General features: G+C 36.8%; 3 protein-coding genes across 3 annotated transcripts in view; 2 read left to right on the forward strand and 1 right to left on the reverse strand.

Moving 5' to 3' along the window:
* Positions 1 to 5,738, forward strand: part of RXFP1 (relaxin family peptide receptor 1) — a 91,600-nt gene extending 85,862 nt beyond the window's left edge. Inside the window, exons 17-19 of the mRNA XM_058549819.1 lie at positions 1,935 to 2,345; positions 3,095 to 3,313; positions 5,437 to 5,738. Coding sequence (XP_058405802.1) covers positions 1,935 to 2,345; positions 3,095 to 3,313; positions 5,437 to 5,738 — 932 coding nt within the window. The remainder of the gene's footprint in view (positions 1 to 1,934; positions 2,346 to 3,094; positions 3,314 to 5,436) is intronic.
* Positions 5,739 to 12,430: 6,692 nt separating this feature from the next.
* C11H4orf46 (chromosome 11 C4orf46 homolog) lies at positions 12,431 to 16,015 on the reverse strand. Its single transcript, XM_058550270.1, has 2 exons — positions 15,743 to 16,015; positions 12,431 to 13,974 (listed from the first exon to the last, which is right to left on the reverse strand). The coding sequence occupies exons 1-2, from the start codon at positions 15,926 to 15,928 to the stop codon at positions 13,819 to 13,821; spliced, it is 342 nt and encodes a 113-aa protein (XP_058406253.1). The 5' UTR covers positions 15,929 to 16,015; the 3' UTR covers positions 12,431 to 13,818.
* A 140-nt stretch (positions 16,016 to 16,155) lies between these two features.
* ETFDH (electron transfer flavoprotein dehydrogenase) overlaps positions 16,156 to 27,829 on the forward strand; it is a 33,701-nt gene continuing 22,027 nt past the window's right edge. Inside the window, exons 1-3 of the mRNA XM_058550267.1 lie at positions 16,156 to 16,621; positions 25,873 to 26,013; positions 26,439 to 26,668. Of these exons, the coding sequence (XP_058406250.1) occupies positions 16,588 to 16,621; positions 25,873 to 26,013; positions 26,439 to 26,668 (405 nt within the window). The 5' untranslated portion in view covers positions 16,156 to 16,587. The remainder of the gene's footprint in view (positions 16,622 to 25,872; positions 26,014 to 26,438; positions 26,669 to 27,829) is intronic.

Here is a 27,829-nt window from a genome sequence, read left to right on the forward strand (position 1 = left end):
TTCTCTGAAGGCATAATATTTTATTAAAGCAAATCTTTTACTATGTAGGTAAAATCTTTTACTATGAATACAATTGCAAACTTTCATAATCACATTTTTATGTCTAGAGCTCTATTTACGTTTTTTGTTTACAGATCCAATTCATAGATATTGACTTAACAGATAGTTGTTTTTCTGGTCTCTGAGCTACCAGAATCTTTTCCATTCATAATTTTAAGTATTTAAATAAGAAAATGTTTTTAGGTAGTATTAAATTTTTTCAAAAGTTTTTAAAATGTGATTGCAAGGTATTATATTAAATGAGGATGGGCCGGCCCCGTGGCTTGGCAGTTAAGTGCGCGCGCTCCACTGCTGGCGGCCCGGGTTCGGATCCCGGGCGCGCACCGACGCACCACTTCTCCGGCCATGCTGAGGCCGCATCCCACATACAGCAACTAGAAGGATATGCAGCTATGACATACAACTGTCTACTGGGGCTTTGAGGGAAAAATAAATAATAAATAAATAAATAAATAAATAAATAAATAAGGACTACCAAGAAAAATAAGCAAGAAACGAGTCCTCAGGGTGTTTATAGTGTGGGTCAAGTGGCCTGTAATTTATCCATACTTCCTCAAGCAAGCATTAATCCACAGGATGTTCTACTTTTTTATGTATGCTATTCCATGTCTTATCCCCACTCTCAATCAAAATCCATGTCTAACTGTTTTTCTCGTGGCAAGCCACCTGAGAAACAGAACTCAGAAATTGTTTACTATTTTGTATTGTTAGCTACAAAATTTTGAGTATGCTCAATTTCCCTGGTGATGGCTAGAATAGAACTCCAGTGTTCAAGGATCAGTGTCAGCCTTATGATTTAAACGGTGCTGTGACTTTACAAACTTTGTGTAGAAAGCTTGCACAGTCAAAAAATCTCACCTACCTTCTAACATGTAATGTTTGCTTAAAAAAGCAAGTATACAAAGTAGTGTATCACATTAATAGCTGATTTAGGGGATGGGAGAGCCTAAAAAGAAACAGAGAGGGGCCGGCCCGGTGGCGGAAGCGGTTAAGTGCTAGCACTCCACTGTGTCGGCCCAGGGTTCAACAGTTCGGATCCCAGGCGTGCACTGACGCACCGCTGGTTAAGCCGTGCTGTGGCGGCATCCCACATAAAGTAGAGGAAGATGGGCATGGATGTTAGCCCAGGGCCAGTCTTCCTCAGCAAAAAAAAAAAAGAGGAGGATTGGCATTGGATGTTAGCTCAGGGCTGGTCCTCCTCACAAAAAAAAAAAAAAAAAAAAAAAAAAAAAACAGAAAAAGATGTAAAAGTAGGAAGAGAGAATCAAAGAGAACAGGTTTGCTTAGGCCAGCTCTGGGTAAATAATTCAAGCCCCTCAAAATGGTACTGACTACAAAGCACTTCATAATTATTCATACCTTCTAAATGATAAACCTCAAAATTCATAGTCATTACTCTGTCACAGCAACTTCTGAATTACTTCCTCTGGGATTTTGGATGATGTCCTTAGCTTGTTAAGCTGGGAAAATTTCAGTAGAAGAGGTGAACCAAATAATAATATCCCCATCTTGGTCTCTAATTGAATGCTCAACATAATTGCATTTTATTCATTTATTCAACACTTCTAGATGATGGGACTAGTATGGAAAACAAAACAGACAAGATCCCTGCTCTCATAGACTTGCATATTAGAGGAAGAATGATGGAGAAATGATTATATAATTAGCTGTAGAGGATGCTATAAGAGTGGTTATCAAGGAGAGTTCATGAAGAGGTCCTTACTCATAAATGAATTCTTAGAATAAAAATTACCTCCCGCCAAGACAGAAGAAACTTGGCTATTTTTGCTAATATTAAAAATAATACTGCTTATTGATAATTTCATTATACCTATTTATTTCTCTAAATTTGTGAAATTTACTGATCCCTATAGGTGCCGACTGCCTAATGGGAATATATTTATTTGTGATTGGAGCCTTTGACCTAAAGTTTCGTGGAGAATACAATAAGTATGCACAGCTGTGGATGGAGAGTATTCATTGTCAGCTTGTGGGATCTTTGGCCATTCTGTCCACAGAAGTATCAGTATTACTTTTAACGTTTCTGACACTGGAAAAATATATCTGCGTTGTGTATCCTTTTAGATGTTTAAGACCTGGAAAATGCAGAACAATTACAGTTCTGATTCTCATTTGGATTATTGGGTTTATAGTGGCTTTCATTCCATTGAGCAATAAGGAATTTTTCAAAAACTACTATGGCACCAACGGAGTATGTTTCCCTCTTCATTCAGAAGATACAGAAAGTATTGGAGCCCAGATTTATTCAGTGGCAATTTTTCTTGGTAAGACATTCTGTATTATAAGCCCTTTCATTCAAATGTTAGAATAAATCACAATATGAATTTCATTGTGCCTTCTAACATTTACAGATTCTTTATTTCAGTTCTTCCAACCGGTTATTCTCATTGACACTGGGGGTGGATTCTACCAGAATCCCCTAAAGGGATTTTTTTTTTTCTAAATTATCACTTTATCATATAAATTCCAACATGATGCACCTTAATAAAAGACAAGACATTACACACTTGTATTTCATGCGTTCACTCGAATAATATTAAGCAAAATATGTTTTAACTCTTTGCCTTTATAAGATGAACAAACTCAAAGTTTTTGAGTCTTTGAGCCACTCAAGTCTTTGGCTCGAGAATAGATATACAAATGTTTTCTCTTATAAAAAATATTCTCAATGTATAACTTAAAGTAATTGAATTATGAAAAAAACAATAATACTAGAAAGATTAACTTAATAGACCCAGGATATTCACTGAATCACTATAATCTCATTTTATTTTTTTTATAATCTCATTTTAATATGCCATTTTAAATTCAACATTTCATAATTCCTCCTTACTTCAACAACACCCAAATTTTTAAAAATTTATTATTTTTGTGTACCTTAGTATTTCTCATGAAGAACGAAAAACATGTTATGGTCTTTGCAGCTTCTCCTTAATAATAACAGCTAAACATTGTTTACTCATTTTGAAAAAATGTACATATACATTAATAATAATCTTTGTGTTCTAAATAGGTGTTAACTTGGCGGCATTTATCATCATAGTTTTTTCCTATGGAAGCATGTTTTACAGCGTTCATCAAAGTGCCATAACAGCAACTGAAATACGGAATCAAGTTAAAAAAGAGATGATCCTTGCCAAACGGTTTTTCTTTATTGTATTTACCGACGCATTATGCTGGATACCCATTTTTATACTGAAATTTCTTTCATTGCTTCAGGTAGAAATACCAGGTACAGCTTTTTTTTTTCTTTCTGTAAAGAAATAATAAATCTGTCCCCGTGGTGTTCTTCTAAGAAAGAAAATTAAGATCCATAACACTAACTCATTTTAAGAATTATAAGTCAGAGTTAAATGAACTTCAGGCTCTGTTCATCAATGAAATGTTTACTGGGAGGAAGCTGTTCAGTTCTTTCCATAAATGCCTAAAAACACAATTACTGTTGGAACAAAGGAACAATGACTCAAATAAATTACACTTAATATGTTGAAATTCTGGTAATGCCATGCTTAAGATGAATGGAAAGGAAAACAGGTCAAAACAATTATCAAATAATTACTTCACTTTTTTCAAAAAGTAAGAAATTTTTCTTCCCGGAATATATAACAGTTTAGAGAACAGTACTCCAGAGTGTGAGAGATGAGAGAAGAAAGCACTCTTGATACTTAAAAATAATCTGCATCACACTCATTTGGATGGCTATTATCAAAAGCACAGAAAATAGCAAGAATTGGTAAGGATGTGGAGAAGCTGGAACTCTTGTATATCGCTGGTGGGAATGTAAAATGGCACAGCTGCTATAGAAAACAGTATGATGTTCCTCAAAAAATTAAACATAAAATTACCATATGACCCAGCAATTCCACTTCTGGATTTATACCCAAAAGAATTGAAAGCAGGGACTCAAACAGACATTCGTACACCCATGTTCATTGCAGCATTATTCACCACGGCCAAAAGGTGGAAACAACCCAAGTGTCCATCAATGGATGAATGGATAAACAAAATGTATTGTATACACACAATGGATTATTATTCAGCCTTATAAAGGTAGGAAATTCTGATACATGCTACAATATGGCTGGACCTTGAAGACTATTATGCTAAATGAAATAAGCAAGTTGCAGAAGGACAAATATTGGGGGCCAGCTCCAGTGGCCTAGTGGTTAAGGTTGGCGTACTCCGCTTTGGCAGCCCGGGTTCTGTTCCTGGCCATGGACCTACGCCACTTGTCTGTCAGTGGCCATGATGTGGTGGGGGCACACATACAAAAGGAGGAAGATTGGCAACAGATGTTAGCTCAGGGTAAATAAAAAGGACAAATATTGTATGATTCCACCTATATGAAGTAACTAGAGAAGTCAAATTCACAAAGACAGAAAGTCTGCAAATGGTGTTGTCAGGGGTTGGGAGGAGGAGGAGATGGAGAGTTATTGTTTAATAGGTACTGAGTTTCAGTTTGGGAAGAAGCAAAAGTTCTGGAGATGGATGATAGTGATGATTGCACAACAATGTGAATGTACTTAATGCCACTGAACTGTACACCTAAAAACAGTTAAAATGGTAAATTTTGTTATGTATATTTTACCACAATAAAAAATATGCAAAATCCTGTAAACTGTATGTATAACGTAGTATATATTCACATTTTAAAAATTTTATAAACATAAAATTTTAATTTTGTTTTATCCCATGGTTGGTGGTAATAGTATCTGACATTTTATAAGCAACAAAGAAGGAAGATAGCATCAATTAAATTATAATAAAAATCTCAATATTTGGTAGTTGCATATATATTACAGTGATTTTTAAGATAAGGTTAGCCAAAGATATTTTTACTGAAACAAATATCTAGTCAAAAGCCTAGAAATGCATACCTATTTTTAAAACCAAATAAATAGCAGAAAAGAAATTTATCAAAGATAAGTCCGTATATTCTGAGAAATGCTATATGTACTATCTAGTAATCAGAACATATGAAAAGATATGATTTAAATACTAAACAATATTGTTTTCCCTAAAACTGAATCATATCATAATAATATGTAATCACTTGGTGGAAAATATTTCTACCTAATGGAATACTTTTGTTGATGTATTCAAGAAAAGCTACTTAGCAAAGAACCCTGTTTTTTTGCAGCGCCAGCACTCCCCCCAAACACTGGCACCCCTCAAACACTGGCACCCTGGCAAGACATCCTGGAAACACATATAGACTTAGTATTTACTTATGTGGCATCAAAGGGAAAAAATTAAGACTCAAAAGGGGGCTGGGGGAGAAACAAGGAAAAGGGGTTTTTTTTATATCTTATAAACATCCATAAACACTAAAACTATTTCATTTTTCTCTTCTAGGTACCATAACCTCTTGGGTAGTGATTTTTATTCTGCCTATCAACAGTGCTTTAAACCCAATTCTCTATACTCTGACTACAAGACCATTCAAAGAAATGATCCATCAGTTTTGGTATAACTGCAGACAAAGAAGATCTATTGACAGCAAAGAAAGCCAGAAAACATATGCTCCATCGTTCATCTGGGTGGAAATGTGGCCGCTGCAGGAGACGCCATCTGACTTAATGAAGCCAGCTCTTTTCACAGACCCCTGTGAATTGTCACTAATTTCTAAATCAACTAGACTCAATTCCTATTCATAACTGACTCTGAAACCCATTTCTACAGAGAATACTGTGGGATGCTTCAGGATGGATTAGTATAATATAAATTCCACAAAATTAATAATTTATAATAATGGCTAAAATAAATTAGCTTACAAGGACATGAGGTTATTTGGGAAAAATCAAAGTGACTGATGCTCGTATAAAAGAAATAAATTATATTGAGTATATGTATATACTAGTACATATTTTGCATAGGAAATTAAGAGAAATCTACTTCAGAAAGATTCATTCATTCTCTTACTATGCATTTATTGAGTACCCACTATGTGCATGGCACTGCGGTAAATTCCTGGAAGTAGACAGCATAGACCTTTTCAATTTGCAATGTTAAATTGTGTTTAACTACAACAAAATATACAAAGTCCATCTGCAGCTCCGAGTTTAAGGTACAGCTTTGTTTGTCACACACACCAGCAAAGATAAGAATCATTGGCACTTTTAAATAAAGGTTTAAGGTTTTGGAATACTCAATATAATGGCATCAGAGAAAATGTCTGTTTGTTTGCAAAATACAGATATTGTTTTCAGAATTCATCTTGCCTCTTTTCAAGTCTCCGTACACTTGAGAGCCAATACAACAGTTTATTCCCGTGAAAAAAGATGCTCTGACATAAACTCAAAACAGCACTTCTCTGTCACTTCCTGCCCAGTTGTCTTGTTGCTTTCAATGAGCACCATCATATAGGACTGGAAAAGGAGGGTACAAGTATTGCAAAGGAGTGAATCAGAAAAGCTAGAATGAGGATAGACATTTAGATCAATGGAATAGAATTGAAAGTGCAGAAGTAAAACCCTCACATTTACAGTCAATTGATTTTCAACAAAGATGCCATGACAATCAAATGGGAAAGAACAGTTTTCAACAAATGATGCTGGCACAACTGGATATTCACATGCAAAATAACGAAGCTGGACTCCTACCTTACACCATATACGAAAATCAACTCAAAATGAATCAGCAACCTAAACATAAGACATAAAACTCTTAGAAGAAAACATATGGGTAAATCTTCAAGACCTTGAATTTGGCAATGGATTCTTAGATATGACAACAAAAGCATGAGCAACAAAAGGAAAAAAATTGATAAATTGGACTTGATCTAAATTAAATTTTTGTGTATCAAAGGACATTATCAAAAAAGTGAAAAGACAACCTACAGAATGGAAGAAAATATTCGGAAATCATGTACCTGAGAAGGGTTTAATACCCAGAATATGTAAAGAACTCCTACAACTCAATAAAAAAATATAAGCAAGTCAATAAAAAAATAGGCAAAGGACTTGAATAGACATTTCTCCAAAGAAGATATACAAATGGCCAATAAGCACATGAAAAGATGCTCAACATCACTAATCATTAGGAAAATGCAAATTAAAATCACAATGAGATAATACCTCATAGCAACTAGGAACTTAAAAAAAACAAACAAACAAAATAAGTGTTGGCAAGAATGTGGAGACTGAAACCCTTCTATATTGCTGGTGTAATGTAAAATGGTACAGCTGCTGTAGAAAACAGTTTGGTGGTTCCTCAAAAGCTTATCATAGAATTACTATATGATCTAGCAATTTCACTCCTGGGTATAAACCCCAAAGAATAGAAAACAGGACTCAAAAAGATACTTGTATTCAAATGCTCATTGCAGTATAATTCACAGTAGCCAAAAGATGGAAACAACCCAAGTGCCCATCAACTGATAAACAGATAAACAAAATGTGGTATATCCATACAATGGAATATTATTCAGCCATAAAAAGGAATGAAGTTGACACATGCTACAACACAATGAATGTGAAATAAGCCACACACAGAAGGACAAATACTGTGTGATTCCACTTATACGAAATATCTAGAATAAGTAAATTCACAGAGACAGGAAGTAGATTATAGGTTACTGAGGATGGGAGGATTAGGAGGGTGATGCCTAAGAAGCAGAGTTTCTTCTTGGGCAAAAAAAACTCTAACGTTGATTGTGGTGATAAACAACTCTGTGATTATTCTAAAAGCCATTGAATTGTACACTTTAGATGGGTGAATTTTATGGTATGTGAATTATATCTCAATAAAGCAAGTAAAAAGGAAAAAAAAGAAGAGCTGGAATGCACTGATTCAGGAAGGAAAGGTCTCTATGTACGTTTTACTCTAAAGAGAAAGTAGTTGTCATCAAAAGACGGAGTTACCTTCTGTTTGCACGGCCGGCCAGTTCACAAGATATTAACATTTTTAGCTATTCTTCTGGTCTCTAACTTAGCTATTGGAATTTTTTGCTTTCATAATTTGAAACTTTCAAACAGGAATAAAATGTTTTCAGGTAGTTTTAAATACAACAGGAATATTTGACACATGAAAATACTGGAATCAAAAACATATTTATTGAGTATATAATTGTACAAATTTCTTTTATAAATAAATTACCTGAAATTTAATTCTATTAAAAATAGGATTGCTTTGAGTCCTTTCTGTTCTTATTTGGAATGATACCAATAAGTTTTCTACATGAGGAATGTGGTATATTTTCAACAAAACTCAGAAAACAATAGAAAGTCATAGTTCTGCTTATAATATTCAAGTCTCTAACTACTTAGACTATAATTTTTTAAAGGCTACAAAAATGAAAATACATTTAAATTCTTTTGTAAGAATATTTTAGGATTATTTATTATTTTTAAGAAGTCATTACTAATATTAAATAATAGAATAGGAAAATATTTTTCTTAAAAAGTATCTAAAAAAGAACAAAAGCAGTAATCATGAAGACAGGATAGATAAAATGTAATTCTACAAAAATCATGATCATAACCTATACTTAAGGTTCTTAGAAATACAGTGAATGTACAAAATATACATCTGAAACCATCTTTTAGCATTTAAAATATTTTCAAATGATTTTCTAGAAGCCATTGGTTTTCTGTCTACCCTATCCACTCACTCCTCCATCCTTCCACCTCCCCAAATAGAATAACTTCCATTTAATGTATTTGATAAGTAACTACTAACATTCCACATAACTAGTTCCTACTAGCTTCAATGGAAGGTGAAATAAAAGCACTAAGTTAACCCAGATACAAATCAAGGTATCTCTCTTACGAATATAATGTTGGTCCAAAACTCATGGACCACGCTCTACGTCAAATCAATGCTCTAAGTCAAGCCAAAGTTGTTTTAAAATTTAAAAATATATATCAAGAAGACCTCAACTTTTATTTTTTACCATTTTTAGTTTAAGAGCTCCTAATTTATCATGCTAGTACATAATCTCTCCCAAAGCAATTATTGGCTTTTAGCATTTAGACACTGATAAAGTTGAAGGCAAAGAACAAAGGGGAAAAGGGAATATGCAGCTGGAATTGTGAAGTCCACGCATTTTACTGCTTAACAAACTAAGTAGTAAGTGAATTGATACTTGAATGGGATGGAGTGACCCACTCTAGGTAAGAGATTTCAAAACTACAGTTATTTAATTTTTACTAAGGTGCTCCTCGTTTAAAGAGAAAATCTTTCACTAGAAGCCTCATTTACTCTCAGTGTTTTAAACCTTTCACTTATCTATAGACTGGCAATCTCATCCACATCCATGGTTCAATTACTGTGTATATACTGATGATGCCCACATTTTTGCCTTTAGCCTGTTCTCTCTCCTAAATTGGTCACTTATGCATACAACTGCCACTAGACATTTCCACTTCGGTTATCTCAGTGGCTCGTTAATGTCATTCTTATGTATGAATCTGGACTGACACCTGAGTCTCCTCTAGACCCTGTCTTGGTGAATGGCACCAATGGCCTAACCTAGAAATCTGGGTGTCATCCTCTGACTCTTCCCTCTCCCTTACCCATCATATCAAACCAATGAGTCCTCTTTCAGTTCTATCTAATAAACATCTCTTGCATGTGTCCACTTCTCCTTATCCCAATTCTCAATACTCTAGTTTTGGCCAACATCATGTCTCATCGTGATACCTGCAATAACCTTCTAAGTTCCTGTACCTCCAGTTCTAACTTGCACAGGTGATCTTTATAGGTATTTAGAGCTTTCAAAAAAATTTAATCTCAGGGGAAAAGATCTAATATTTTACAGTTACTAGCACAAATAATCTATGATGAGTGACTGAATGAACAAATAAGTTTCATTTTTGGTGTATTAGGGTTCTCCAGAGAAACAGAATCAATACACACACACATATATATACATATATATATAAGGAAATATATATATTTATTATAAGGAATTGGCTTATGTGATTATAGAGGCTGACAAGTCCAAAATCTGCAGAGCTGAAGTCCCAGTTCGAGTCTGAAGGCTGGAAGTTGCTGTAGAACCAGGAAAAGCCAATATCCCAGTTCAAAGGTCATCAGGCAGGAAGAGCCAATGTTCCAAGGCCAGCAGGCAGGATACTCTCTTACTCAAGGGACGGTCAGCCTTTTGTTCTATTTAGGCCTTCAACTGATTGAACAAGGCCCACCCACATTACAGAGGGCAATCTGCTTTACTCAATCTGCCGATTTAATAATCTCATCCAAAAACACTCACAGCAACACCCAGAATGTTTGACCAAATATCTGGGTACCCTGTAGCCCAGTCAAGTTGACACATAAAATAAACTATCACAGATGGTAAGAGTAAATAAAATGATTAACTTGAATATTAATAAGTCTAACCAAGAGCTAGGTAGCTAGGTGTGGCATAGACAAGCATACTAATTTTGGTGTCTGAGACCCACAGGCAAATTATTTCATCTCAGCCTGTTTCCTATTCTGTAGATGGGAATAATATCACTTTCTTCAAAGAGCTAATATGGTTACATGAACTAATGTTTATAAAGCTCCTAGTATAGTGCCTGACACATATTTCATACTCAGAGTTTTTGAAACTAAACATTACATTATTTTTAACGCTACAAATTTCATCTTACTGACTTGAGCCTCTTGAGGCTTCTAAAAATTCCCATCAGTCAGAATATTAAGTGTCCTCTGAGGTTTTGTGTAGAGCTGGTTAATGAGCTACTAAGTTAAAAAAACAATTAAGTCTTTAAGAAAATGTTTAGGCTTTGAGCTCTGCCTCAACCTCTCCCATGAAGCAGAGCAAAAAGAAATATTAGAAGTGATGATTTTTTTAAAAGCCACTCAAAAATAAGATGAACGTCTATGTGGACCATACATGCCAACAAAAACTAAGCAGAGCTGAGCTAGGGGCCTAGCGGACTCGACACCAGCAGCTCTGAGTTTTGGGGCTGAGGAATAAATTAAAAGTGTCCACAGAATGCTCACTGCCTGAAACCAGGGGTTAACCTAAGCTGACCATAATTCAATAAAATTAGAAATCAGTAACATGTTTTTTCTTTTCTAACTTAAAAAAAATATAGATGGGGGGAAGTCACACACAAAAATCATAGTACAGGGCCGGCGCAGTGGCGTAGCTGCTAAGTGCACGTGCTCTGCTGCTGGTGGCCCGGGGTTCGGCACCCCGGGGGCGCACCGACGCACCACTTCTCTGGCCATGCTGAGGCCACGTCTCACATAAAGTGGAGGAAGATGGGCACGGATGTTAGCCCAGGGCCAATCTTCCTCAGCAAAAAGAGGAGGATTGGCATGGATGTTAGCTCAGGGCTGATCTTCCTCCCAAAAAAAAAAAAAATCTAAAAAAATAAAAAATCATAGTACAGATCACATGATACAGCTAAAACAACGGAAGTTACAGAAAATCTTAGCATAGCGTTAAGCAAATAGATCAAAAGAACAGAACAGAGAGCTCAGAACCAGGCATTAATTAATATGGTAACTGAATGACAGATGCAGCATTTAAAACATTGGTACTTGGAGGAACAGCTATACACATACAAAAACAAACAAAAGGTCCCCAAACCACACCATAACCAAAAATAAATTCAGGTGGACTAAACACTTAAATCTTAAAAGCAAATATTTTTTAACTTTCAGAAAAACATATAGGAGAGTATCTTTATGACATTTCCTGTACAAGACCCAGAAAGAACCACTAGGAAAGATTGGTAAAATTACATTAAAATTAAAAACCTTTATTCAAGAAGACGCCATAATCAAATACAAAGATATACCACAGACTACAAAAGACAGCTGAAACATACATAACAGATCATTAGTTAGTATTCAAAATATGTAATACCTACAAATTGGTAAGAAAAAGAGAAAACATAACAGAAAAATGGGCAAAAGGTATGCCCTCAGAAATTGCACACTGCATTTCCTCAATATCCTGGTAGTTACACAATTCAGTACTATTCAATGTGGGAGACTATGCAAGGGCATGAACACCAGGAGACAGGAGACCATTGGGGCCATCTGGAGGCCAGCTACCACATACACAAAACACTATTTTGTAGTGCTTTGAAAACATATATATGTCTTAAAAATATAAAAACACAAACTAGAATATACACCACCTCTAGGACAGTGGTTACTTCTGAGGAGAGAAACAGGGGATGGGATCAAAGAGGTAACAAAGCAAGCTTCAAATGTATCTAACATTTACATACATATATAGATCTGAAGAAAATAAAGCCAAATGCTAACATTATTTAAATCTGCACGGTGGAAATACATGGGTGTTCTTTAAATCATTCACCTTTCCTATTATGTTTGAAATACTGCAATAAAAAGCTTAAAAATAATGAACCCAGAGAAACGGAAATAAAATTTGCTTTTAACAAGAATTTATTTTTGTACATTTTAAAAACTGCTATTTTCATGACGTAAAAATATTTTTCTATATCAAAATACACAACTCTTTGGTATAGGAACATACTATATGTGTTATCTTTAACTTAAAAAAATTAATCAAGAACTATGACCTAATATACTAAACAAAAGTATTCTTTGCCCATTCATTTGTCCCCTTTCACAGCCCCATTGTAGGGCTTTAGAATACAGTTCTGTACACATCTCCATATCTACAAAGAATTAAGATGCCATATGAAAGATGTCCAGAAGTTATATAGCAGAGAATTAGTTGGCTTAACTGTTGACACACATGACACACACCACCAAATAAAAAAAAAAAGAGCGAGCGAGCAACCTAAGATATAGGACAAGTGAAATACAACATTCTCATTAAGGTCAAATAATATGAAAACAATCGCATCATTTAAATTTGATGCATTAAAAACAAAGTAACTTCTTTAGATTTAGATTTAGAATTACTACTTGCAAAGCTCCAAAAGTAATAGTACAGAGCCATAATTTTGATAAGGCACTTTAAAGAGAGCAATCAAATATATAACAACATCGAATGCAAGAAATACTATCTGTAAAAGCAGTTAACCATATGCATTCTTTCCAGACAGGCTTTCATTATCTGAAGTAAAAGCTTTTCTAAAAAGCATCATAGAAGGGCAAAAAATATTTATTATATTTTAAAAAGCTATCATCGAAGTTCAAATCCCCGTAAAAAAAAAGAGAACGTTTCCCTTCAAGTCAATGAGGTTCTAATTCAAATATTTTTTACAGAAACAATTATAATCTTCATAGTAAAGACAGGAAGAAAAAAATAGCCTTTAATTATGTTGTTAACTCTTTTATTCAACAAATACTTGGTGATTGCTGTGTGACACTGTTCTAGGTGGTGGGGATAGAAAAAGAAAGAAGACACAATCGTTGGTTCTAGGGAACTTAGCCTAGTGGAGCTGGATCTAACATTGGTAACCTAGAAGTTACCTCCCTTGGTCCATAAAACGAAGCTCAACTTCAAACTCTGCCATTCTTGGCATCTTCTGGCAAAGCAAATAGAATAATGGTCCACCTAGTTTGCTACTGCTAACACTGTGGCCTTATTAATATTATCTACTGATGAAATTAACTTTCATAAAGGATTCTATTAAAAGTTTAGAGGACAGAAAGTATTTAAAGATAAACAAATACTGGCCAGCATCAAAAATAACATCAGTATTCTGCTTTCCCAAAAGTGAAGAAAACCAAGAAAAATTTCATTCTGAGTATACAGAACTGCTGGAGCTTGTCCTATACATATGGTACATGTGCAAATATCATAAATGAGGAAGCGTGAATTATGACACAGCCAAATCAGTTGTCAGGCTTCAAAGAATCATAGCCTTCTTTCAAAAGGTCCCTCCATGTTTTGAGGAAACGTGCATTTTCTGTACATTTGAAGGCAAGTTCTTCCACTTGAGCTGATACTGCAGATGTGGCTTCAAGAAGTTTGGTTAATGAAAATGCTGCCTGAAATTTCAAAAAAAAAAGTCAAACAATAGAAGTTTATTTTTTAAATTGTCATCTCATTTTATAAACAGTCTACAAATAGTTTAAAACTGAATCCAATGCCCAAGTTGTTTTCTTTGAAAGTAAAAAAAATCTTCAAACTAAAACAGCGGCTCTGTCTGGGAACCTAAGAAATTCTTTAATATGAAGTAAGCTTCTGGGAACCTAAGAAATTCTTTAATATGAAGTAAGCTTTAAAGAACAATGCATTATGTATGAGACATGACAAGTCAGTATTTTTTTTTTAATTGAAAATACACTGGAGTCTCATTTAGCTCAACAAGACGACTTGGACCCCTTGACACTAAGTCCCAGAAGTACTAAAGGACTTCTTCATAAACAATCCTTACTGATATTTGGGTAACAAAGGCATTATTCCACTACTTTTACCAGTAAACACTTTAGGCCATGAAAATGTATAAACCAAAGAACAGATACTCTGAGCTGACCAATAACCATCAACAAAATCAAAACACATGCAGAAAATATCCAACTCGTGATGGAAAATCCACTTCTTACTTAAATGTTCTCTTCACCTAAGACCCTGTTCCTAGACATCAGCACTCCATTCTACACATTCACTTGAAACCAGTCTTGTCGGCAAAAATTGAAGCTCTATCAGCACTTTAGTCATCTTTTAAAAAAACAAATACTTGGGGCCGTCCCCGTGGCATAGCCGTGAAGTGCGCGCGCTCCGCTGCTGGCGGCCAGGGTTTGGATCCCAGGTGCGCACCGAGCAACACTTCTCCGGCCATGCTGAGGCCGCGTCCCATATAAGTGGAGGAAGATGGGCACAAATGTTAGCCCAGGGCCAGTCTTCCTCGGCAAAAAAAAAAAAAAAAGAGGAAGATTGGCATCGGATGTTAGCTCAGGGCTGATCTTCCTCACAAAAATAAAAAAAAAAAAAACAAATACTTGTTGAGCAATGAGATAATCGAGTTCATTCCCCAGTTTCCAATCCGCACAGGAGAGTGTATTCCACAAAGTTCTCCCAGGAAGATTACACCCTACATATCTCATTCACTTGACCCACTCAAGAGTCCTTAAATAATCAAATTGTGACCCTCTCCGGTGGTGTGTGTGTCCGCGCGCGCTCGCGCTAGTTTCTGGGAATTGGAGATTCAGAAGAAACCATCCATTGCTATGCATTCTAGCAATCATAGGGAGGGGTCTTTGACTAAACCGTTAGTGAAACCAATCTGGACTACAGAGGCCGTGACTAACTCCTCCAAACTGGGTCCAACGCAAAGCGAGCCTGAGACAGACAATAGCATTGTCAGCTGGCTCTGGGCAGGTGGCCAACTAGAACAGTCCCGCGGAGAGAAATCACAGGCTGATCTAAGCACCAACAGACAGCCAGGGGGGAGGATGAGAGGGCAGGCAGAGCCAGCACGAGGCAGCACAGCAGAGCTGCGTGGTTTCGGGTTACAGCACAAGATTGAAACCAGAAGGCGAGGCCAAAAGCAAACAGGGATGGGGCGGGCGAAGGCATAACCCGTTAACTCCTCAACACTAAATCTAAAGACAGAATCGTCGGGGGGAGGGGCCTTTGGTCGCCGGCTTCCCCCACCCCACCTCCCAGCCCACCGCCCTTACAGGGCAGACGGTCGAGACGCGCCAGGCCGGGCGCATGGACTCCCGGTCCCTCCTTCCCTGGCCCCCCCGCGGTGTGTCTTCCGACAATCGCCGAGTGGGGACCCGGCTCCGGGACCGGTGGGGCGACACTCACGTCTCCGATCTGCAGCTCCACCTCCTCCAGCGGGTCCACCGTTCGGCTGCTGCTCCTGCTCGGAACCGGCCAGCCCAAACTCACTGGGACGCCGGGGGAAGATGCTGAAGAGGCGTCTGAAGACGAAGGAGAGAAGGGAGGCGGCGGGGACGGCGAAGAAACCTGCACCTCCTCGGGGTCTGCCATGGAGAAGGGCTGGGCCCGCGGAACCGGACCTTAGCAGCCGAACCGATACCAGCTATCTTTCAACTGCTCGCGCCCAAAGCCCAGAAGCCCCGCCTCCTCGTGGGCGTCTGCTCAGGACCGCGAAGACTTCATTTTTTCCGGACAGCCAATCATATGTAAGTCAATTCACCTTGTGCAGCTCACTGCTCCTGCGCACAGCTCCTGCCAGGCTCAGAGGGCACTTGAGCAAAAGACTACAACTCCCAGGATGCCGTACGCGTCGGTCCACCTCCCACTACCATTTGCTGCGCGCGCGTTGCACTATGGGATTTGTGGGTCCTCCCGCACTGCAGCGGGCTTACCACGCCTGAGTGAGAAAAGCAGCACAGACTCAATCCGCAACGTGCAGCCGCGGGCAGCGCTGGGACTTGCAGTCCGTTTCCTTTTCCTCCTTTTGGGCACATGACCCGCAAGCCCCTGCTGGCCGTCGCGTCATGCGTGGCGCCGACGCAGAGCGAGAAAGAGGCTGGAACGCTGTGAAGCCAGAGCGGTCGGCTGAGCAGGGAGACAAACTTCAGTGGTGGTGATGGCGCCCCTCGCGGCTTAGAGGTCCAGCGCACTCGGCGAGCTGCAGACAGTCCATCCTTTGTGTCCGACGGAGAGTCCTGGTTACACTGAACATGTTGGTGCCGCTAGCCAAGCTGTCCTGCCCGGGTGAGAGGGAACTCCGAGCGGGGATAAGCGGAGGGAGGTCGAGGAGTTAGGGCGAAATGGACGGGGCCACATCTGAGGGCTGTAGGCATCTCTTCCCTATTCTCCTTTCGTCGACGTTCTCAGGCTAAACTAGAACAAAGGTCACGCTGTCTGCGCCTGGTGGTGGACCCCAGATTCTTCCCCCGGGGGCTGTCCCAATTGGAAGAATTGACAACTAGGCTAAAGGTCGTGGGCGGAGGAAACTGGTCAACACGGCCCGCGCTGGACTCTTGAACTTAATCTTCCCAAATGTTGGTCCTAACCCTTATCCCAAAGCTCAGGTGTTATCTGTTGCCTTGTCGAAAATGGGTAAAATAATATTTGCGAAGTTTTTCTCCTTGGTCCTGACCTGACTTGCGTCTTTGCAGCCATCCTAGTATGTTCTTAAGAATTTGAAGTCTGATCTGTCACATCATGATTAACATTCCCATACTGCCCATGTCACCAGGTTATATCTGCAGCCAGGGATTTTTCTACATTGTCTAAAATTAACTCTAGGGGCTTATCGTGTTATGGGTGCTCCTAGAACCCTCGTGATGACTCGTGAGAATACCTCATTAACTCCCCCTTTCACTTAAAAAAAAAAAAGGTTGAATGATGCAGTTGGATAGTGGTTTGTTTTGTTTTTCTAAAAAAAAAGCTTAAAAATTCAAAAAAGTTTACTACAGGATCTTTATTTCTCTCACAATTGGCTTTTTTATGTTTAGTTTAAGTTAATTTGTGTGTGTGTATGTGAGGAAGATCAGCCCTGAGCTAACATCCATGCTAATCCTCCTCTTTTTGCTGAGGAAGACTGGCTCTGAGCTAACATCTATTGCCAATCCTCCTCCTTTTTTTTTTTTCCCCAAAGCCCAAGTAGATAGTTGTATGTCATAGTTGCACATCCTTCTAGTTGCTGTATGTGGGACGCAGCCTCAGCATGGCTGGAGAAGCGGTGCTGCGGTGCGCGCCCGGGATCTGAACCCAGGCTGCCAGTAGCGCAGCCCACGCACTTAACCTCTAAGCCACAGGGCCGGCCCTAAGTTAATTTTTGGTTATAGAATAAAAGCATACATATTGCAAATTCAAGGATGTTCTTAATATGTAAATTTCATGATAGTAGAATTTTGTCAAATTTGGCCACCATATATTAAATAATTAGAATTTTGTGTAAAGTTCCTGTTACTCATGGGTGTATTGCTACACCTAAGGTATAGATATGCTTTATGTTTTTGGAATATCAAAGTAGTCAGATGCTATCTGCCCTACTGTCTAATTTAGTTCAAATCATTCTAATTTAGTTCCAAGTGCTAACCAAATTCCACAAAATCGCCATTTCCATTTTCCTTGGATGCTTGTCGTTGCTATTTTCATACCCTAGAGTTAGCACTACTGGCAAGAAAGAGATGGACACAAATGCACCATCAATGTGACTTTAATGTGGTGATGTTGTGAGTTCAATGGACTTTCTGACCTCAATTCTCTACCAAAATTTAGCCAAGGTGCCTAAGTGTTCAAATCTCTAGAGTGAAATATCAGATTTGTTTTCAGAAAAGGGGTAAAGGTCGTGACTTGTTTTTTTTTCACCCGCTGGAGAAAATCAGACTGCCCAGTTCCAAATATTCTCAAGAAAATCACTAGCTGTATAAGCAGTAGAATTACAGTTTTGTCTGATACCAAATCATCAGTTTTCAGAAGCAAATGATAACTTGTATACATCAAACTGCAATGCATCATAAAACAAATATTTTTAATATCATTTAATAATAATATAAATAAATATTTAATATTCTTTTGAAGATGATAATACTATATTTCAATTCTGGAACTGAGTTCTATAATATCTTTATTTATGTATCTTACATACATTTTTTTCAAGGTTTAGGAAGGTGAAGAGTTATCTAAGGTTTAAAAAATTATTCCCAATACTATAGTTGTTAATATGCATTTGCAAGTAGGGAAAATTTGTTTCCTTGCTGCTTTTTTCTAAATTATTTTATTGAGGTCATAATGGTTTATAATACTGTGTAATTTCGGGTGTACATTATTATATATCGGTTTCTGTATAGACTACATCGTGCTAACCACCAATAGTCTAGTTTTTATCCGCCCCCATACATATGTGCCCCTTCACCCCTTTCTCCCACCTCCCCACCTCCTTCCCCTCTGGTAACCACTAATCTGTTCTCCTTATCCATGTGTTTGTTTATCTTCCACATATGGGTGAAATCATACAGTATTTGTCTTTCTCTGTCTGGCTTATTTCGCTTAACATCATACCCTCAAGGTCCATCCCTGTTGTTGCAAATGGGAAGATTTTGTCTTTTTTTATGGCTGAGCAGTATTCCATTATATATATATACCACATCTTCTTTATCCATTCATCAGTTGGTGGGCACTTGGGTTGTTTCCACATCTTGGCTATTGTGAATAATGCTGCAATGAATATAGGCGTGCATAGATCTCTTTGTATTGTTGATTTCATGTTCTTTGGATAAATACCCAGTAGTGGGATAGCTGGATTGTATGGTATTTCTGTTTCTAATTTTTGGGGAAATCTCCATACTGTTTTCCATAGTGGCTGCACCAGTTTGCTTTCCCACCAGCAGTTTTGCCACTTTTTTTGAATAATTATCAAACAGATTTTTAGTGTTTAAATGGCTTTAGAGTTCTGCCACTCCAAATCTCTTCCCTTCTTGCATTCATCATAATCTTTAATTATTGATTGTCTGATGTCAGGTTTTTATTTTTTTTAAAAATCATTTTATTGGAAGGAGTAAAACATAAAAATATAATAATTATGCAATTGAGTGCTAAAGAATAAAAATAATTAGCCTATGCTAGGCTGTCATCTCTCCATTTAACCAGAAAAGAAAGGAAGAGAGAGAGAGAGAAAAAACAACTTGTTTTCACCATGGCTCAGGTTCTGTTACTTCATAGATCATTTCAAATCCAACTGTAGTCTCAGAACTTGACTGATGTTGGAAGGATTGAAACTGAGCTTGGCTGAGATCATTATCTACTGTAAATGGGGTTGTAGCTGCCCTACATATCTCACAAGGTATGAAGGATAAGACGTGGTTTTAAAATTGAAAATTCTTAACTGTTCAGTATGTCCATGAAAATGTAAATTTTATTATATATTCCAAATCCATGCTAAAGTCTTTGTTGACCTTTACTATTTATTTGTTATAGTCCAAATTTAGAAGCTTGTTCATTTGCAAGAGATGCTTCATTATAAGAGACAAGTTAAAAACTAGGAAAGACCATCATTATTATTATTGCTCTATAACCCAGGAATTAGTTTTAGGAAATTAAACCAAAGATTTGTGCACATTCCTAGATGACAGTTGAAATTGTAACTGGGAAGGTACCTATCCAGTTAACAAATATGTATTAGTGACGTGCCTTATGTTAAGATATATACTAGATCCTACACCGTAGTATTACCAAGGCAAAGATTAACCATGAACTTTAGAGCTGATGGGGTGGGAAGAGTTAAATAACTTGCTGAAGGTTTCCTTGCTAGTTAATGAATTCAAACACAAAGTAACAAAGTAGACAGACTCCAAAGCCTGTGTACTTAACCAATGCTTTTTTCCATGTTGCCCTTTTTGTTGGTTTTGTTTTTAATTAATAAACTTTATTTTTTTTTAGCAGTTTTAGGTTTAAAGAAAAACTGAGCAGAAGATACATAGTTTGCATTTAACTGCTCCCATTGCCAATTAACATCTTGCTTTGGTATGGTACATTTGTTACAGCTGGTGAGCCAATATTGATACATTGTTATTAAAGTCCATAGTTTACATTCGAGTTCACTCTTGGTGTTGCACATTCCACGGGTTTTGACAAATGTATAATGACATTAATTACATTATCATACAGAATAGTTTCATTGCCCCTCAAATTGCCTGTGTTCTGGTTACTCATCCCTTCCTCCCTCTTCCTAATCTCCTGGCAACCAGTGATCTTTTCACTGTCTCTATAGTTTTGCCTTTTCCAGAATGTCACATAGTTGGAATCACGCAGTATATCGCCTTTTCAGATTGTCGTCTTTTACTTAGTAATATACACTTAAGGTTCCTCTATGTCTTTTCATGGCTAATAGCTCATTTCTTTTTAGCACTGAATAATATTCCATTGTATGGATGCACCACAGTCTGTTTATCCATTCACCTGTTGAACGACATCTTCCAAGTTTTGACAATAATGAATAAAGCTGCTGTAAACATTCATGTGAAGGTTTTTTTTAAAATCTTGGATATTTTCGTTTTTTTTATTTTATTGTGATAAGAACACTTAACATGAGATATACTCTTTTGACAAATGTTTAAACGTACAATACGTTATTGTTGACATAGGTACAACGTTGTACAGCAGATCTCCAGAGCTTATTCACCTTGCTTGACTGTAGGTTTTTGTGTGGACATTAATTTTTAACTCATTTGGGTAAATGCTAGAGAGTACAGTTGCTGGATCACATGTTAGGAGTATGTTTAGCTTTGTAAGAAACTGCCAAACTGTCTTCCAAAGTGGCTGTGCCATTTTGCATTTCCACCAGCAGTGAATGAGAGTTTCTGTTGCTCCACATCCTCAGCAGCATTTGGTGTTGTCAGTGTTTTGGATTTTGGCCATTATAATAGGTGTGTAGTGATATCTCATTGTTTTAATTTGTAATTCCCTAATGACATAAGATGTTCAGCATCTTTTCATACGCTTATTTTCCATCTGTATATCTTCTTTGGTGAGGTATCTGTCCAGATCTTTTCCCCATATTTTGAGTTGTTTGTTTTCTTGTTGAGTTTTATGAGTTCGTTGTATATTTTGGATACCAGCTCTTTATCAGCTATGTGTTTTGTGAGTATTTTCTCCCAGTCTGTTGCTTATCTTTTTATGTCCTCATATTGGCCTTTTAATGCTTCTGATTTATAACTCTAGCTTGTCTTTTGACAGAGATTGACACTATAAAAGCATTAAACTGTTTTATAATACCATAAATCAAGCATTATTGAATACCCTAATGAAGGAGAGTATAAAAGGGACTGTCTAATATTCAATCAACAAATATTTATATCTATATATAGGCTAACACTGGGATTTAGCATACAACAAGGAAAAGACGAATACTTTAGGAATATGCTATCTACTGAGGAATACAGACAAGTAAGCAACTAAGCAAGACGTTTATGTTTATACCATTTTTCATCATATAGATGTGTTACATTTTTAGTCAAATGATTTTATGATTTTTGAGATTTTTGCCATACTTAGAAAAACCTTTCCAAATTCAAGATTCTAAGAAAAATTATCAATGTTTTCCCCATAATCTTTTGTGTGTATGTGACTGTAAATGTTCTTTTTGTTTGTTTGTTTTGAGGAAGATTGGCCCTGCGCCAACATCTGTTGCTAATCTTCCTCTTTTTTCTTTTTTTCTCCCCAAAGCCCCAGTACATAGTTGTGTATCATAGTTGTAGAGTTGCAGCTTTTCTATATGGGATGCCACCTCACCATGGCTTGATGAACGGTGAGTAGGTCCGCACCCAGGATCTGAACCTGCAAACCCCGGGCTGCCGAAGCGGAACACATGAACTTAACTGCTATGCCTCTGGGCTGGCCCCTAAATGTTCTTTTTTTAATAACAGTTTTATTGAGATGTAAATCACACACCATACAATTCACACCATCTAAAGTATACAATTTGATGGGTTTTAGTATATTCACAGAGTTGTGCAACCATCACCACAATCTATTTTAGAATATTTTCAGCACCCTAAAAAGAAACCTCACACCCATCAGCAGTCACTCCCCATCCCCTCCAGAGTTAGGCAACAACTAATCTACTTTCTGTCTCTGTTCTAGATATTTCATGTACATGGAATATTTCATATACATGAAATCACGTCATTTTCTAGATATTTCATATACATGGAATTGTGTCTATTCTAGATATTTCATATATATGGAATCATGTAATATGTGATCTTTTGTGGCTGGCTTCTTTCACTTAGCATGTTTTCAAGGTTCATCCATGTATAGCCTATATCACTACTTAATTTCTTTTTATTGCTGAATAATATTCCATCATATGGATATTTTTTATTTATCCATTCACTAATGGACATTTGGGTTGTTTCCACTTTTTGGCTGCTATGAATAATGTAGTTATGAACATTCGTGTACAAGTTTTTGTACAGACATAGGTTTCATTTATCTTAGGTATATACCTAGGAGTGAGTCATATGGAAACTCTGTGTTTAATGTTTTGAGGAACTGCCAGACTGTTTACTAAAGTGGATGCACCATTTTACATTCCCACCAGCAGTGTGTGAGGGTTCCAGTTTCTCCACATGCTCTTCAACACTTGTTATTGTCTATCCTATTGATTGTAGCTATCCTAGTAGATATTAAGTGGTATCTCATTATGGTTTGATTTGTATTTCTCTGATGGTTAATGATGTTGAGCATCTTTTCATGTGCTTACCGGCCTTTTGTGTATCTCCTTTGGAGAAAGGTCTATTGAGATCCTTTGCTTGTTTTTTAATTGGGTTGTTTGTCTTTTTATTATTCGAAATGAATTCTTTATATATACTAGATACAAGTCCCTTATCAGATACATGATTTGCAAATGTTTTCTCCCATTCCATGGGTTATCATTTGACTTTTTTGATGGTATCCTTTGAAACACAAAAGGTTTTAATTTTGTTGAAATACAGTTTATCTATTTTCTCTTTTGTTGCTTGTGCTTTTGGTGTCATAGCTAAGATACCATTGCCTAATCCAAGGTCACAAAGATTTACACCCATGTGTATTTTTTTTTTTTTATTTTTTTTTTTGTGAGGAGATCAGCCCTGAGCTAACATCCGCCAATCCTCCTCTTTTTTTTTGCTGAGGAAGACGGCCCTGGGCTAACATCGGTGCCCATCTTCCTCCACTTTATATGGGACGCCGCCACAGCATGGCTTACCAAGCAGTGCGTCGGTGCGCGCCCGGGATCCGAACCAGCGAACCCCGGGCCGCCGCAGCGGAGCGCGCGCACTTAACCGCTTGCGCCACCGGGCCGGCCCCCACCCATGTGTATTTTTGAAAAATTTTATAGTTTTAGCTCTTTCCTTTCGGTCTTTGATCCTTTTTGAGTTAACTTTTGTATTATCATAATCTTTATTTTTCAACTTTTTAATTTGAAATAATTTTAGACTTATAGAAGAGTTGCAAAGATAGCACAGAGAGATCCCCTGTACCCTTCGCTCAGCTCACCTTCTTACATAACCATAGGGTAATTATCAAAACTAAGAAATTAACATTGATGCAATACTATTAACTAAACTATAGACTTATTCAGATTTCCTTTTTCTGTTCCAGGATCCAATCCAGGGCACCACGTTGCTTTTAGTTGTCATGTTTCCTTAGTCAACGTCAATGTGACATTTCCTCTGTCTTCTGTTGTCTTTCATGACCTTGACACTTTCGGTGTGTACTAACCAGGCATTTTGTAGAATGTTCCTCAATCTGAGTTTGTCTGCTGATTTCTCATGATTAGACTGAGGTTATAGATTTGGGGGAAGTATACCACAGAGGTGAAGAGCCCTTCTCATTACATCATATCAGGGAGTATGTGATACAAATATGTCTTATTGCTGGTAATGTTAAACTTGATCACTTGGTTAAAGTGTCTGCCATATTTCTCCACTATAAAGTTAATATTTTTCCCTTTCCATACTGTACTTGTTGGAAGCTATTCACAAGTCCAGCCCACACTCAAAAGCAGGAGAATCAAATAATTTGTGGATCTATCACCATAATCTTTTATACTTTGACTTTCTTTGTTAAAATCATTGACCAAATGGAATTCATTTTGATATAAGCAGAGAGGTTTGCTTTTTTCCAAATGACTTTCTACTTACCTCTGCACCATTTAATAAATAACCATCACTTCTCCTTGATTTGAAATGGCATCTTTATCATATACCAAATCCTTATGTGTATTCTGACTATTTCTGAACTCTTTATTCTGTTCCTTTGATTATTCTATCCTTCTCCCATAACAGACTTTTAATTATTATAGCTCCAAATGTAGGTTTTTATATCTGTCAGGGCTAGGGAGGATTCTCTGTCCTTTTTTTTATCATGGGAAGAATTATCGAGAAGAAGAGTACCAGAGATGGGAGTCAGAAATTGAAGATGCAGCAGGAAGTGAGGGTATCAGATGGAGGAATGTCCCTAAGAAGATGAGAGGGATAGGCCTCATCATCCAGGTGGAAGGATTAATCTAAGGGAGGAAAAGAGACATGTCTTCTACTATAACCTCAGAGAATGAACAAAGGATGGACACAAATACAGATTACATTAGAGGTTGTTGCCAAGGAACTGAGAAAGTTCGCCCCTAATTGCTTCTGTCTTTCTATGAGGTTTAATGTGCTAGGGCATCTGCTCTAGCTCCAAGTAAGGAAGGGAGAAGGCGGAGGTGAAGGTTTAAGGACAACAGAGGTTTAATGAACCTCCCTGCAGATAAATATTTGCACACTTCCATTTATTTTTATAAAATCCTATTTGCTAACTCAAAGAATATATACATTTTTAAGGCTCTCAGAAGATATTGCCAAATGGGAGAGTCAACTTAATTTAAAAAGAAGCTAACTATAAAACCCACTTTGCCCACATTGTCCCAGCATAATCATTAATGTGCCCCTTATTACTCTTAAAACTATCCAGTTTGGATGATAAATTATATAGTCATCCTGTTCATAGGTTAAGCTTGACATGAGCTGAATTGAATAAATTAGTTTATTAGATACTTTAAGAATATAATTTGGAAACATTGCTTTATAAGAAAAAGCTAACTGAATTGTTCGTCTAGAAGAGTACAATCTATTTCAATTTATGTCACAACTAACAGCTCTATGGCATAGATCTAACTATTCACTGAATGTCTGCAGTGTTGATATGGTCAGAATATAAACAAGTTGCCAAGTATATTTCCAAAGGCATCATGTGGAATCATACAATTTCAAGTCAAGAAGGTCTTCTAGTGACTCTACTTTTTTGGGTGAGGAAACTGAAATCTGGAGAGGTTAAGTGATTTGTTTAAGGTCTTAGGGCTAATTAATAGAAAACTGACCAGAAACCAGATCTGACCCCACTCCTAGATTTTTTTTCTTTTAAAAAATGTTTTTTCAATCTACTCTTGAGGAAAACGAATTGAAAAAATAATAATAATGTTCATAATTTTTGTGCAGCATATCAGTGCTTTCATGCCTTAAAAATTAAGAAAAATTATCTACCTCTATGTGCTACAAGATGGTCTTCAACTTCTGTTGTACCTCAAATTACTACCCACTATACTGTTTATCCCCGGGATAAGGACAAGCGATGGGAAGGTAAGTAACAATTTGTGTAAAATTGTTGAGACTTTTCTAGATACCTTGTATCATTTTGTGGAGGGAAATATTATATTTTTGTCAATAGTGTAAAATCATCTAATAATATTTTATAGCTTTACCAAATCTATTACATATTAATATTTAGACAAGCAGATATTTGCTAAATTTATAGTAATAAATCTCAAAGCAAAGCCAAAGTTGGTTTATGGAAGCTAAAATAAGATATTTACTGGAACAGAACCGAAGATAACATCCAAAATATACTAATATACTTAGTATAGTTCTCGTGCAAAGCAGAGGTGCAATTTCTATAAATAATGCTCAAAGGCATAGTAGGTATTTGTAACCCAGCAGGTGATTTTATCAGGTCATATTCACCCCAGAATTTTTATGTATTTTTTTAAACGTTTTTTTCCTCCCAGGAGTGAACATGGAGAGGTTTGCAGAAGAAGCGGATGTAGTAATAGTTGGTGCAGGCCCTGCAGGGCTCTCTGCAGCCGTTCGTCTAAAGCAGTTGGCTACTAAACACGAGAGAGACATCCGTGTGTGTCTAGTGGAGAAAGCTGCTCAAATAGGAGCTCACACTCTCTCTGGGGCTTGCCTTGATCCGTGTGCGTTTGAAGAACTGTTCCCAGACTGGAAGGAGAAGGGAGTATGAAAAGTTGTTTTCTATACAAAGTCTAATCTTTATTATATCTCTGTTTCCAAATTACTGGAACAAGGAAAACCCTTTTCATGTAATTCTATCTCTTAGAAGACAATTATAGATTTTCTTTTATTTAAAAAGGGCAAAAAAGATTGAATGATATCAAATATAGTTATAATTTTAAGATATTAACTCATTTTTATATAATGCCTTCTATATTTTGTATTTATATACTGGATTAATAAGAAGACGTTATCTTGAGAAGACCTTTGAATATTTGTACCAAGTAACATACACCATTCTGAGTTTGAAGGTTTTCCTAACTTGTTCTGTAGGTGTTTATATCATTGTTATTAATAATGTGTTATATAAAATTTTCTGGGACATTGCAATATTTAAAGCCAAAGAGGATAATGTAATCTAAGTTTCTAAAGAAATAATTTAATATGGCCTCCCATAACCTAAGCAGAAAAAGCACTAATATGATACGCAGAGGACCAAATGCTAATTTTACTGCTCTCATAATTTGTATGACCTTGGTTAAAACCTTACACTCTATATATTTTGGTTTTTTCGTCTGTAAGATGGGTTGTATTATACCGGTCCTACCTTCAAGGTTTGAATATTCAGTATCTGTGAATATACTTTATTCAGGTCAAAAAATTATGTAAGTATCTTCTGTATTCTTTCCATATGGAGTAAATTGAATTTCAAAAATTTCATCTATGCTTTTCTTTCTAAAATATCAAGCTCCTTTGAGCTAGAAATAATTTAATTATGCCTAAATAACTTTCTCTTTTTAGTATATCAGAAATAGGTATCATTGAATTATTATTGTCATAATATCAGTTCTAATAGAGAGAAAAAGTTTTTCAAATCAAAGCCGTATATAGCTAGGCAGATACAATCCATTACATACATGTTAATTGTCTTTATCCAAAAGAAAAATAAAACTTGTCTTATGTTTTCATCAAGCAAGAAGTTACCCTTACAACTAGGATATACAACCATGTACTGGGGCTTTGGGGAGGGGAAAAGAAAAAGTTACAACTTGGAGCAGGCACCTAGGCTAAAATCCCACAGAGACAGGGAGACAGGGTGCCATCCTGCTTGATGTTCACATTTCAAAGATGTCTCCAGTGCCCCCAAGAAAGACATTCCCGAGAA

This window comes from Diceros bicornis, chromosome 11 (genome assembly GCF_020826845.1).
Source record: "Diceros bicornis minor isolate mBicDic1 chromosome 11, mDicBic1.mat.cur, whole genome shotgun sequence".
Taxonomy (NCBI): domain Eukaryota; kingdom Metazoa; phylum Chordata; class Mammalia; order Perissodactyla; family Rhinocerotidae; genus Diceros; species Diceros bicornis.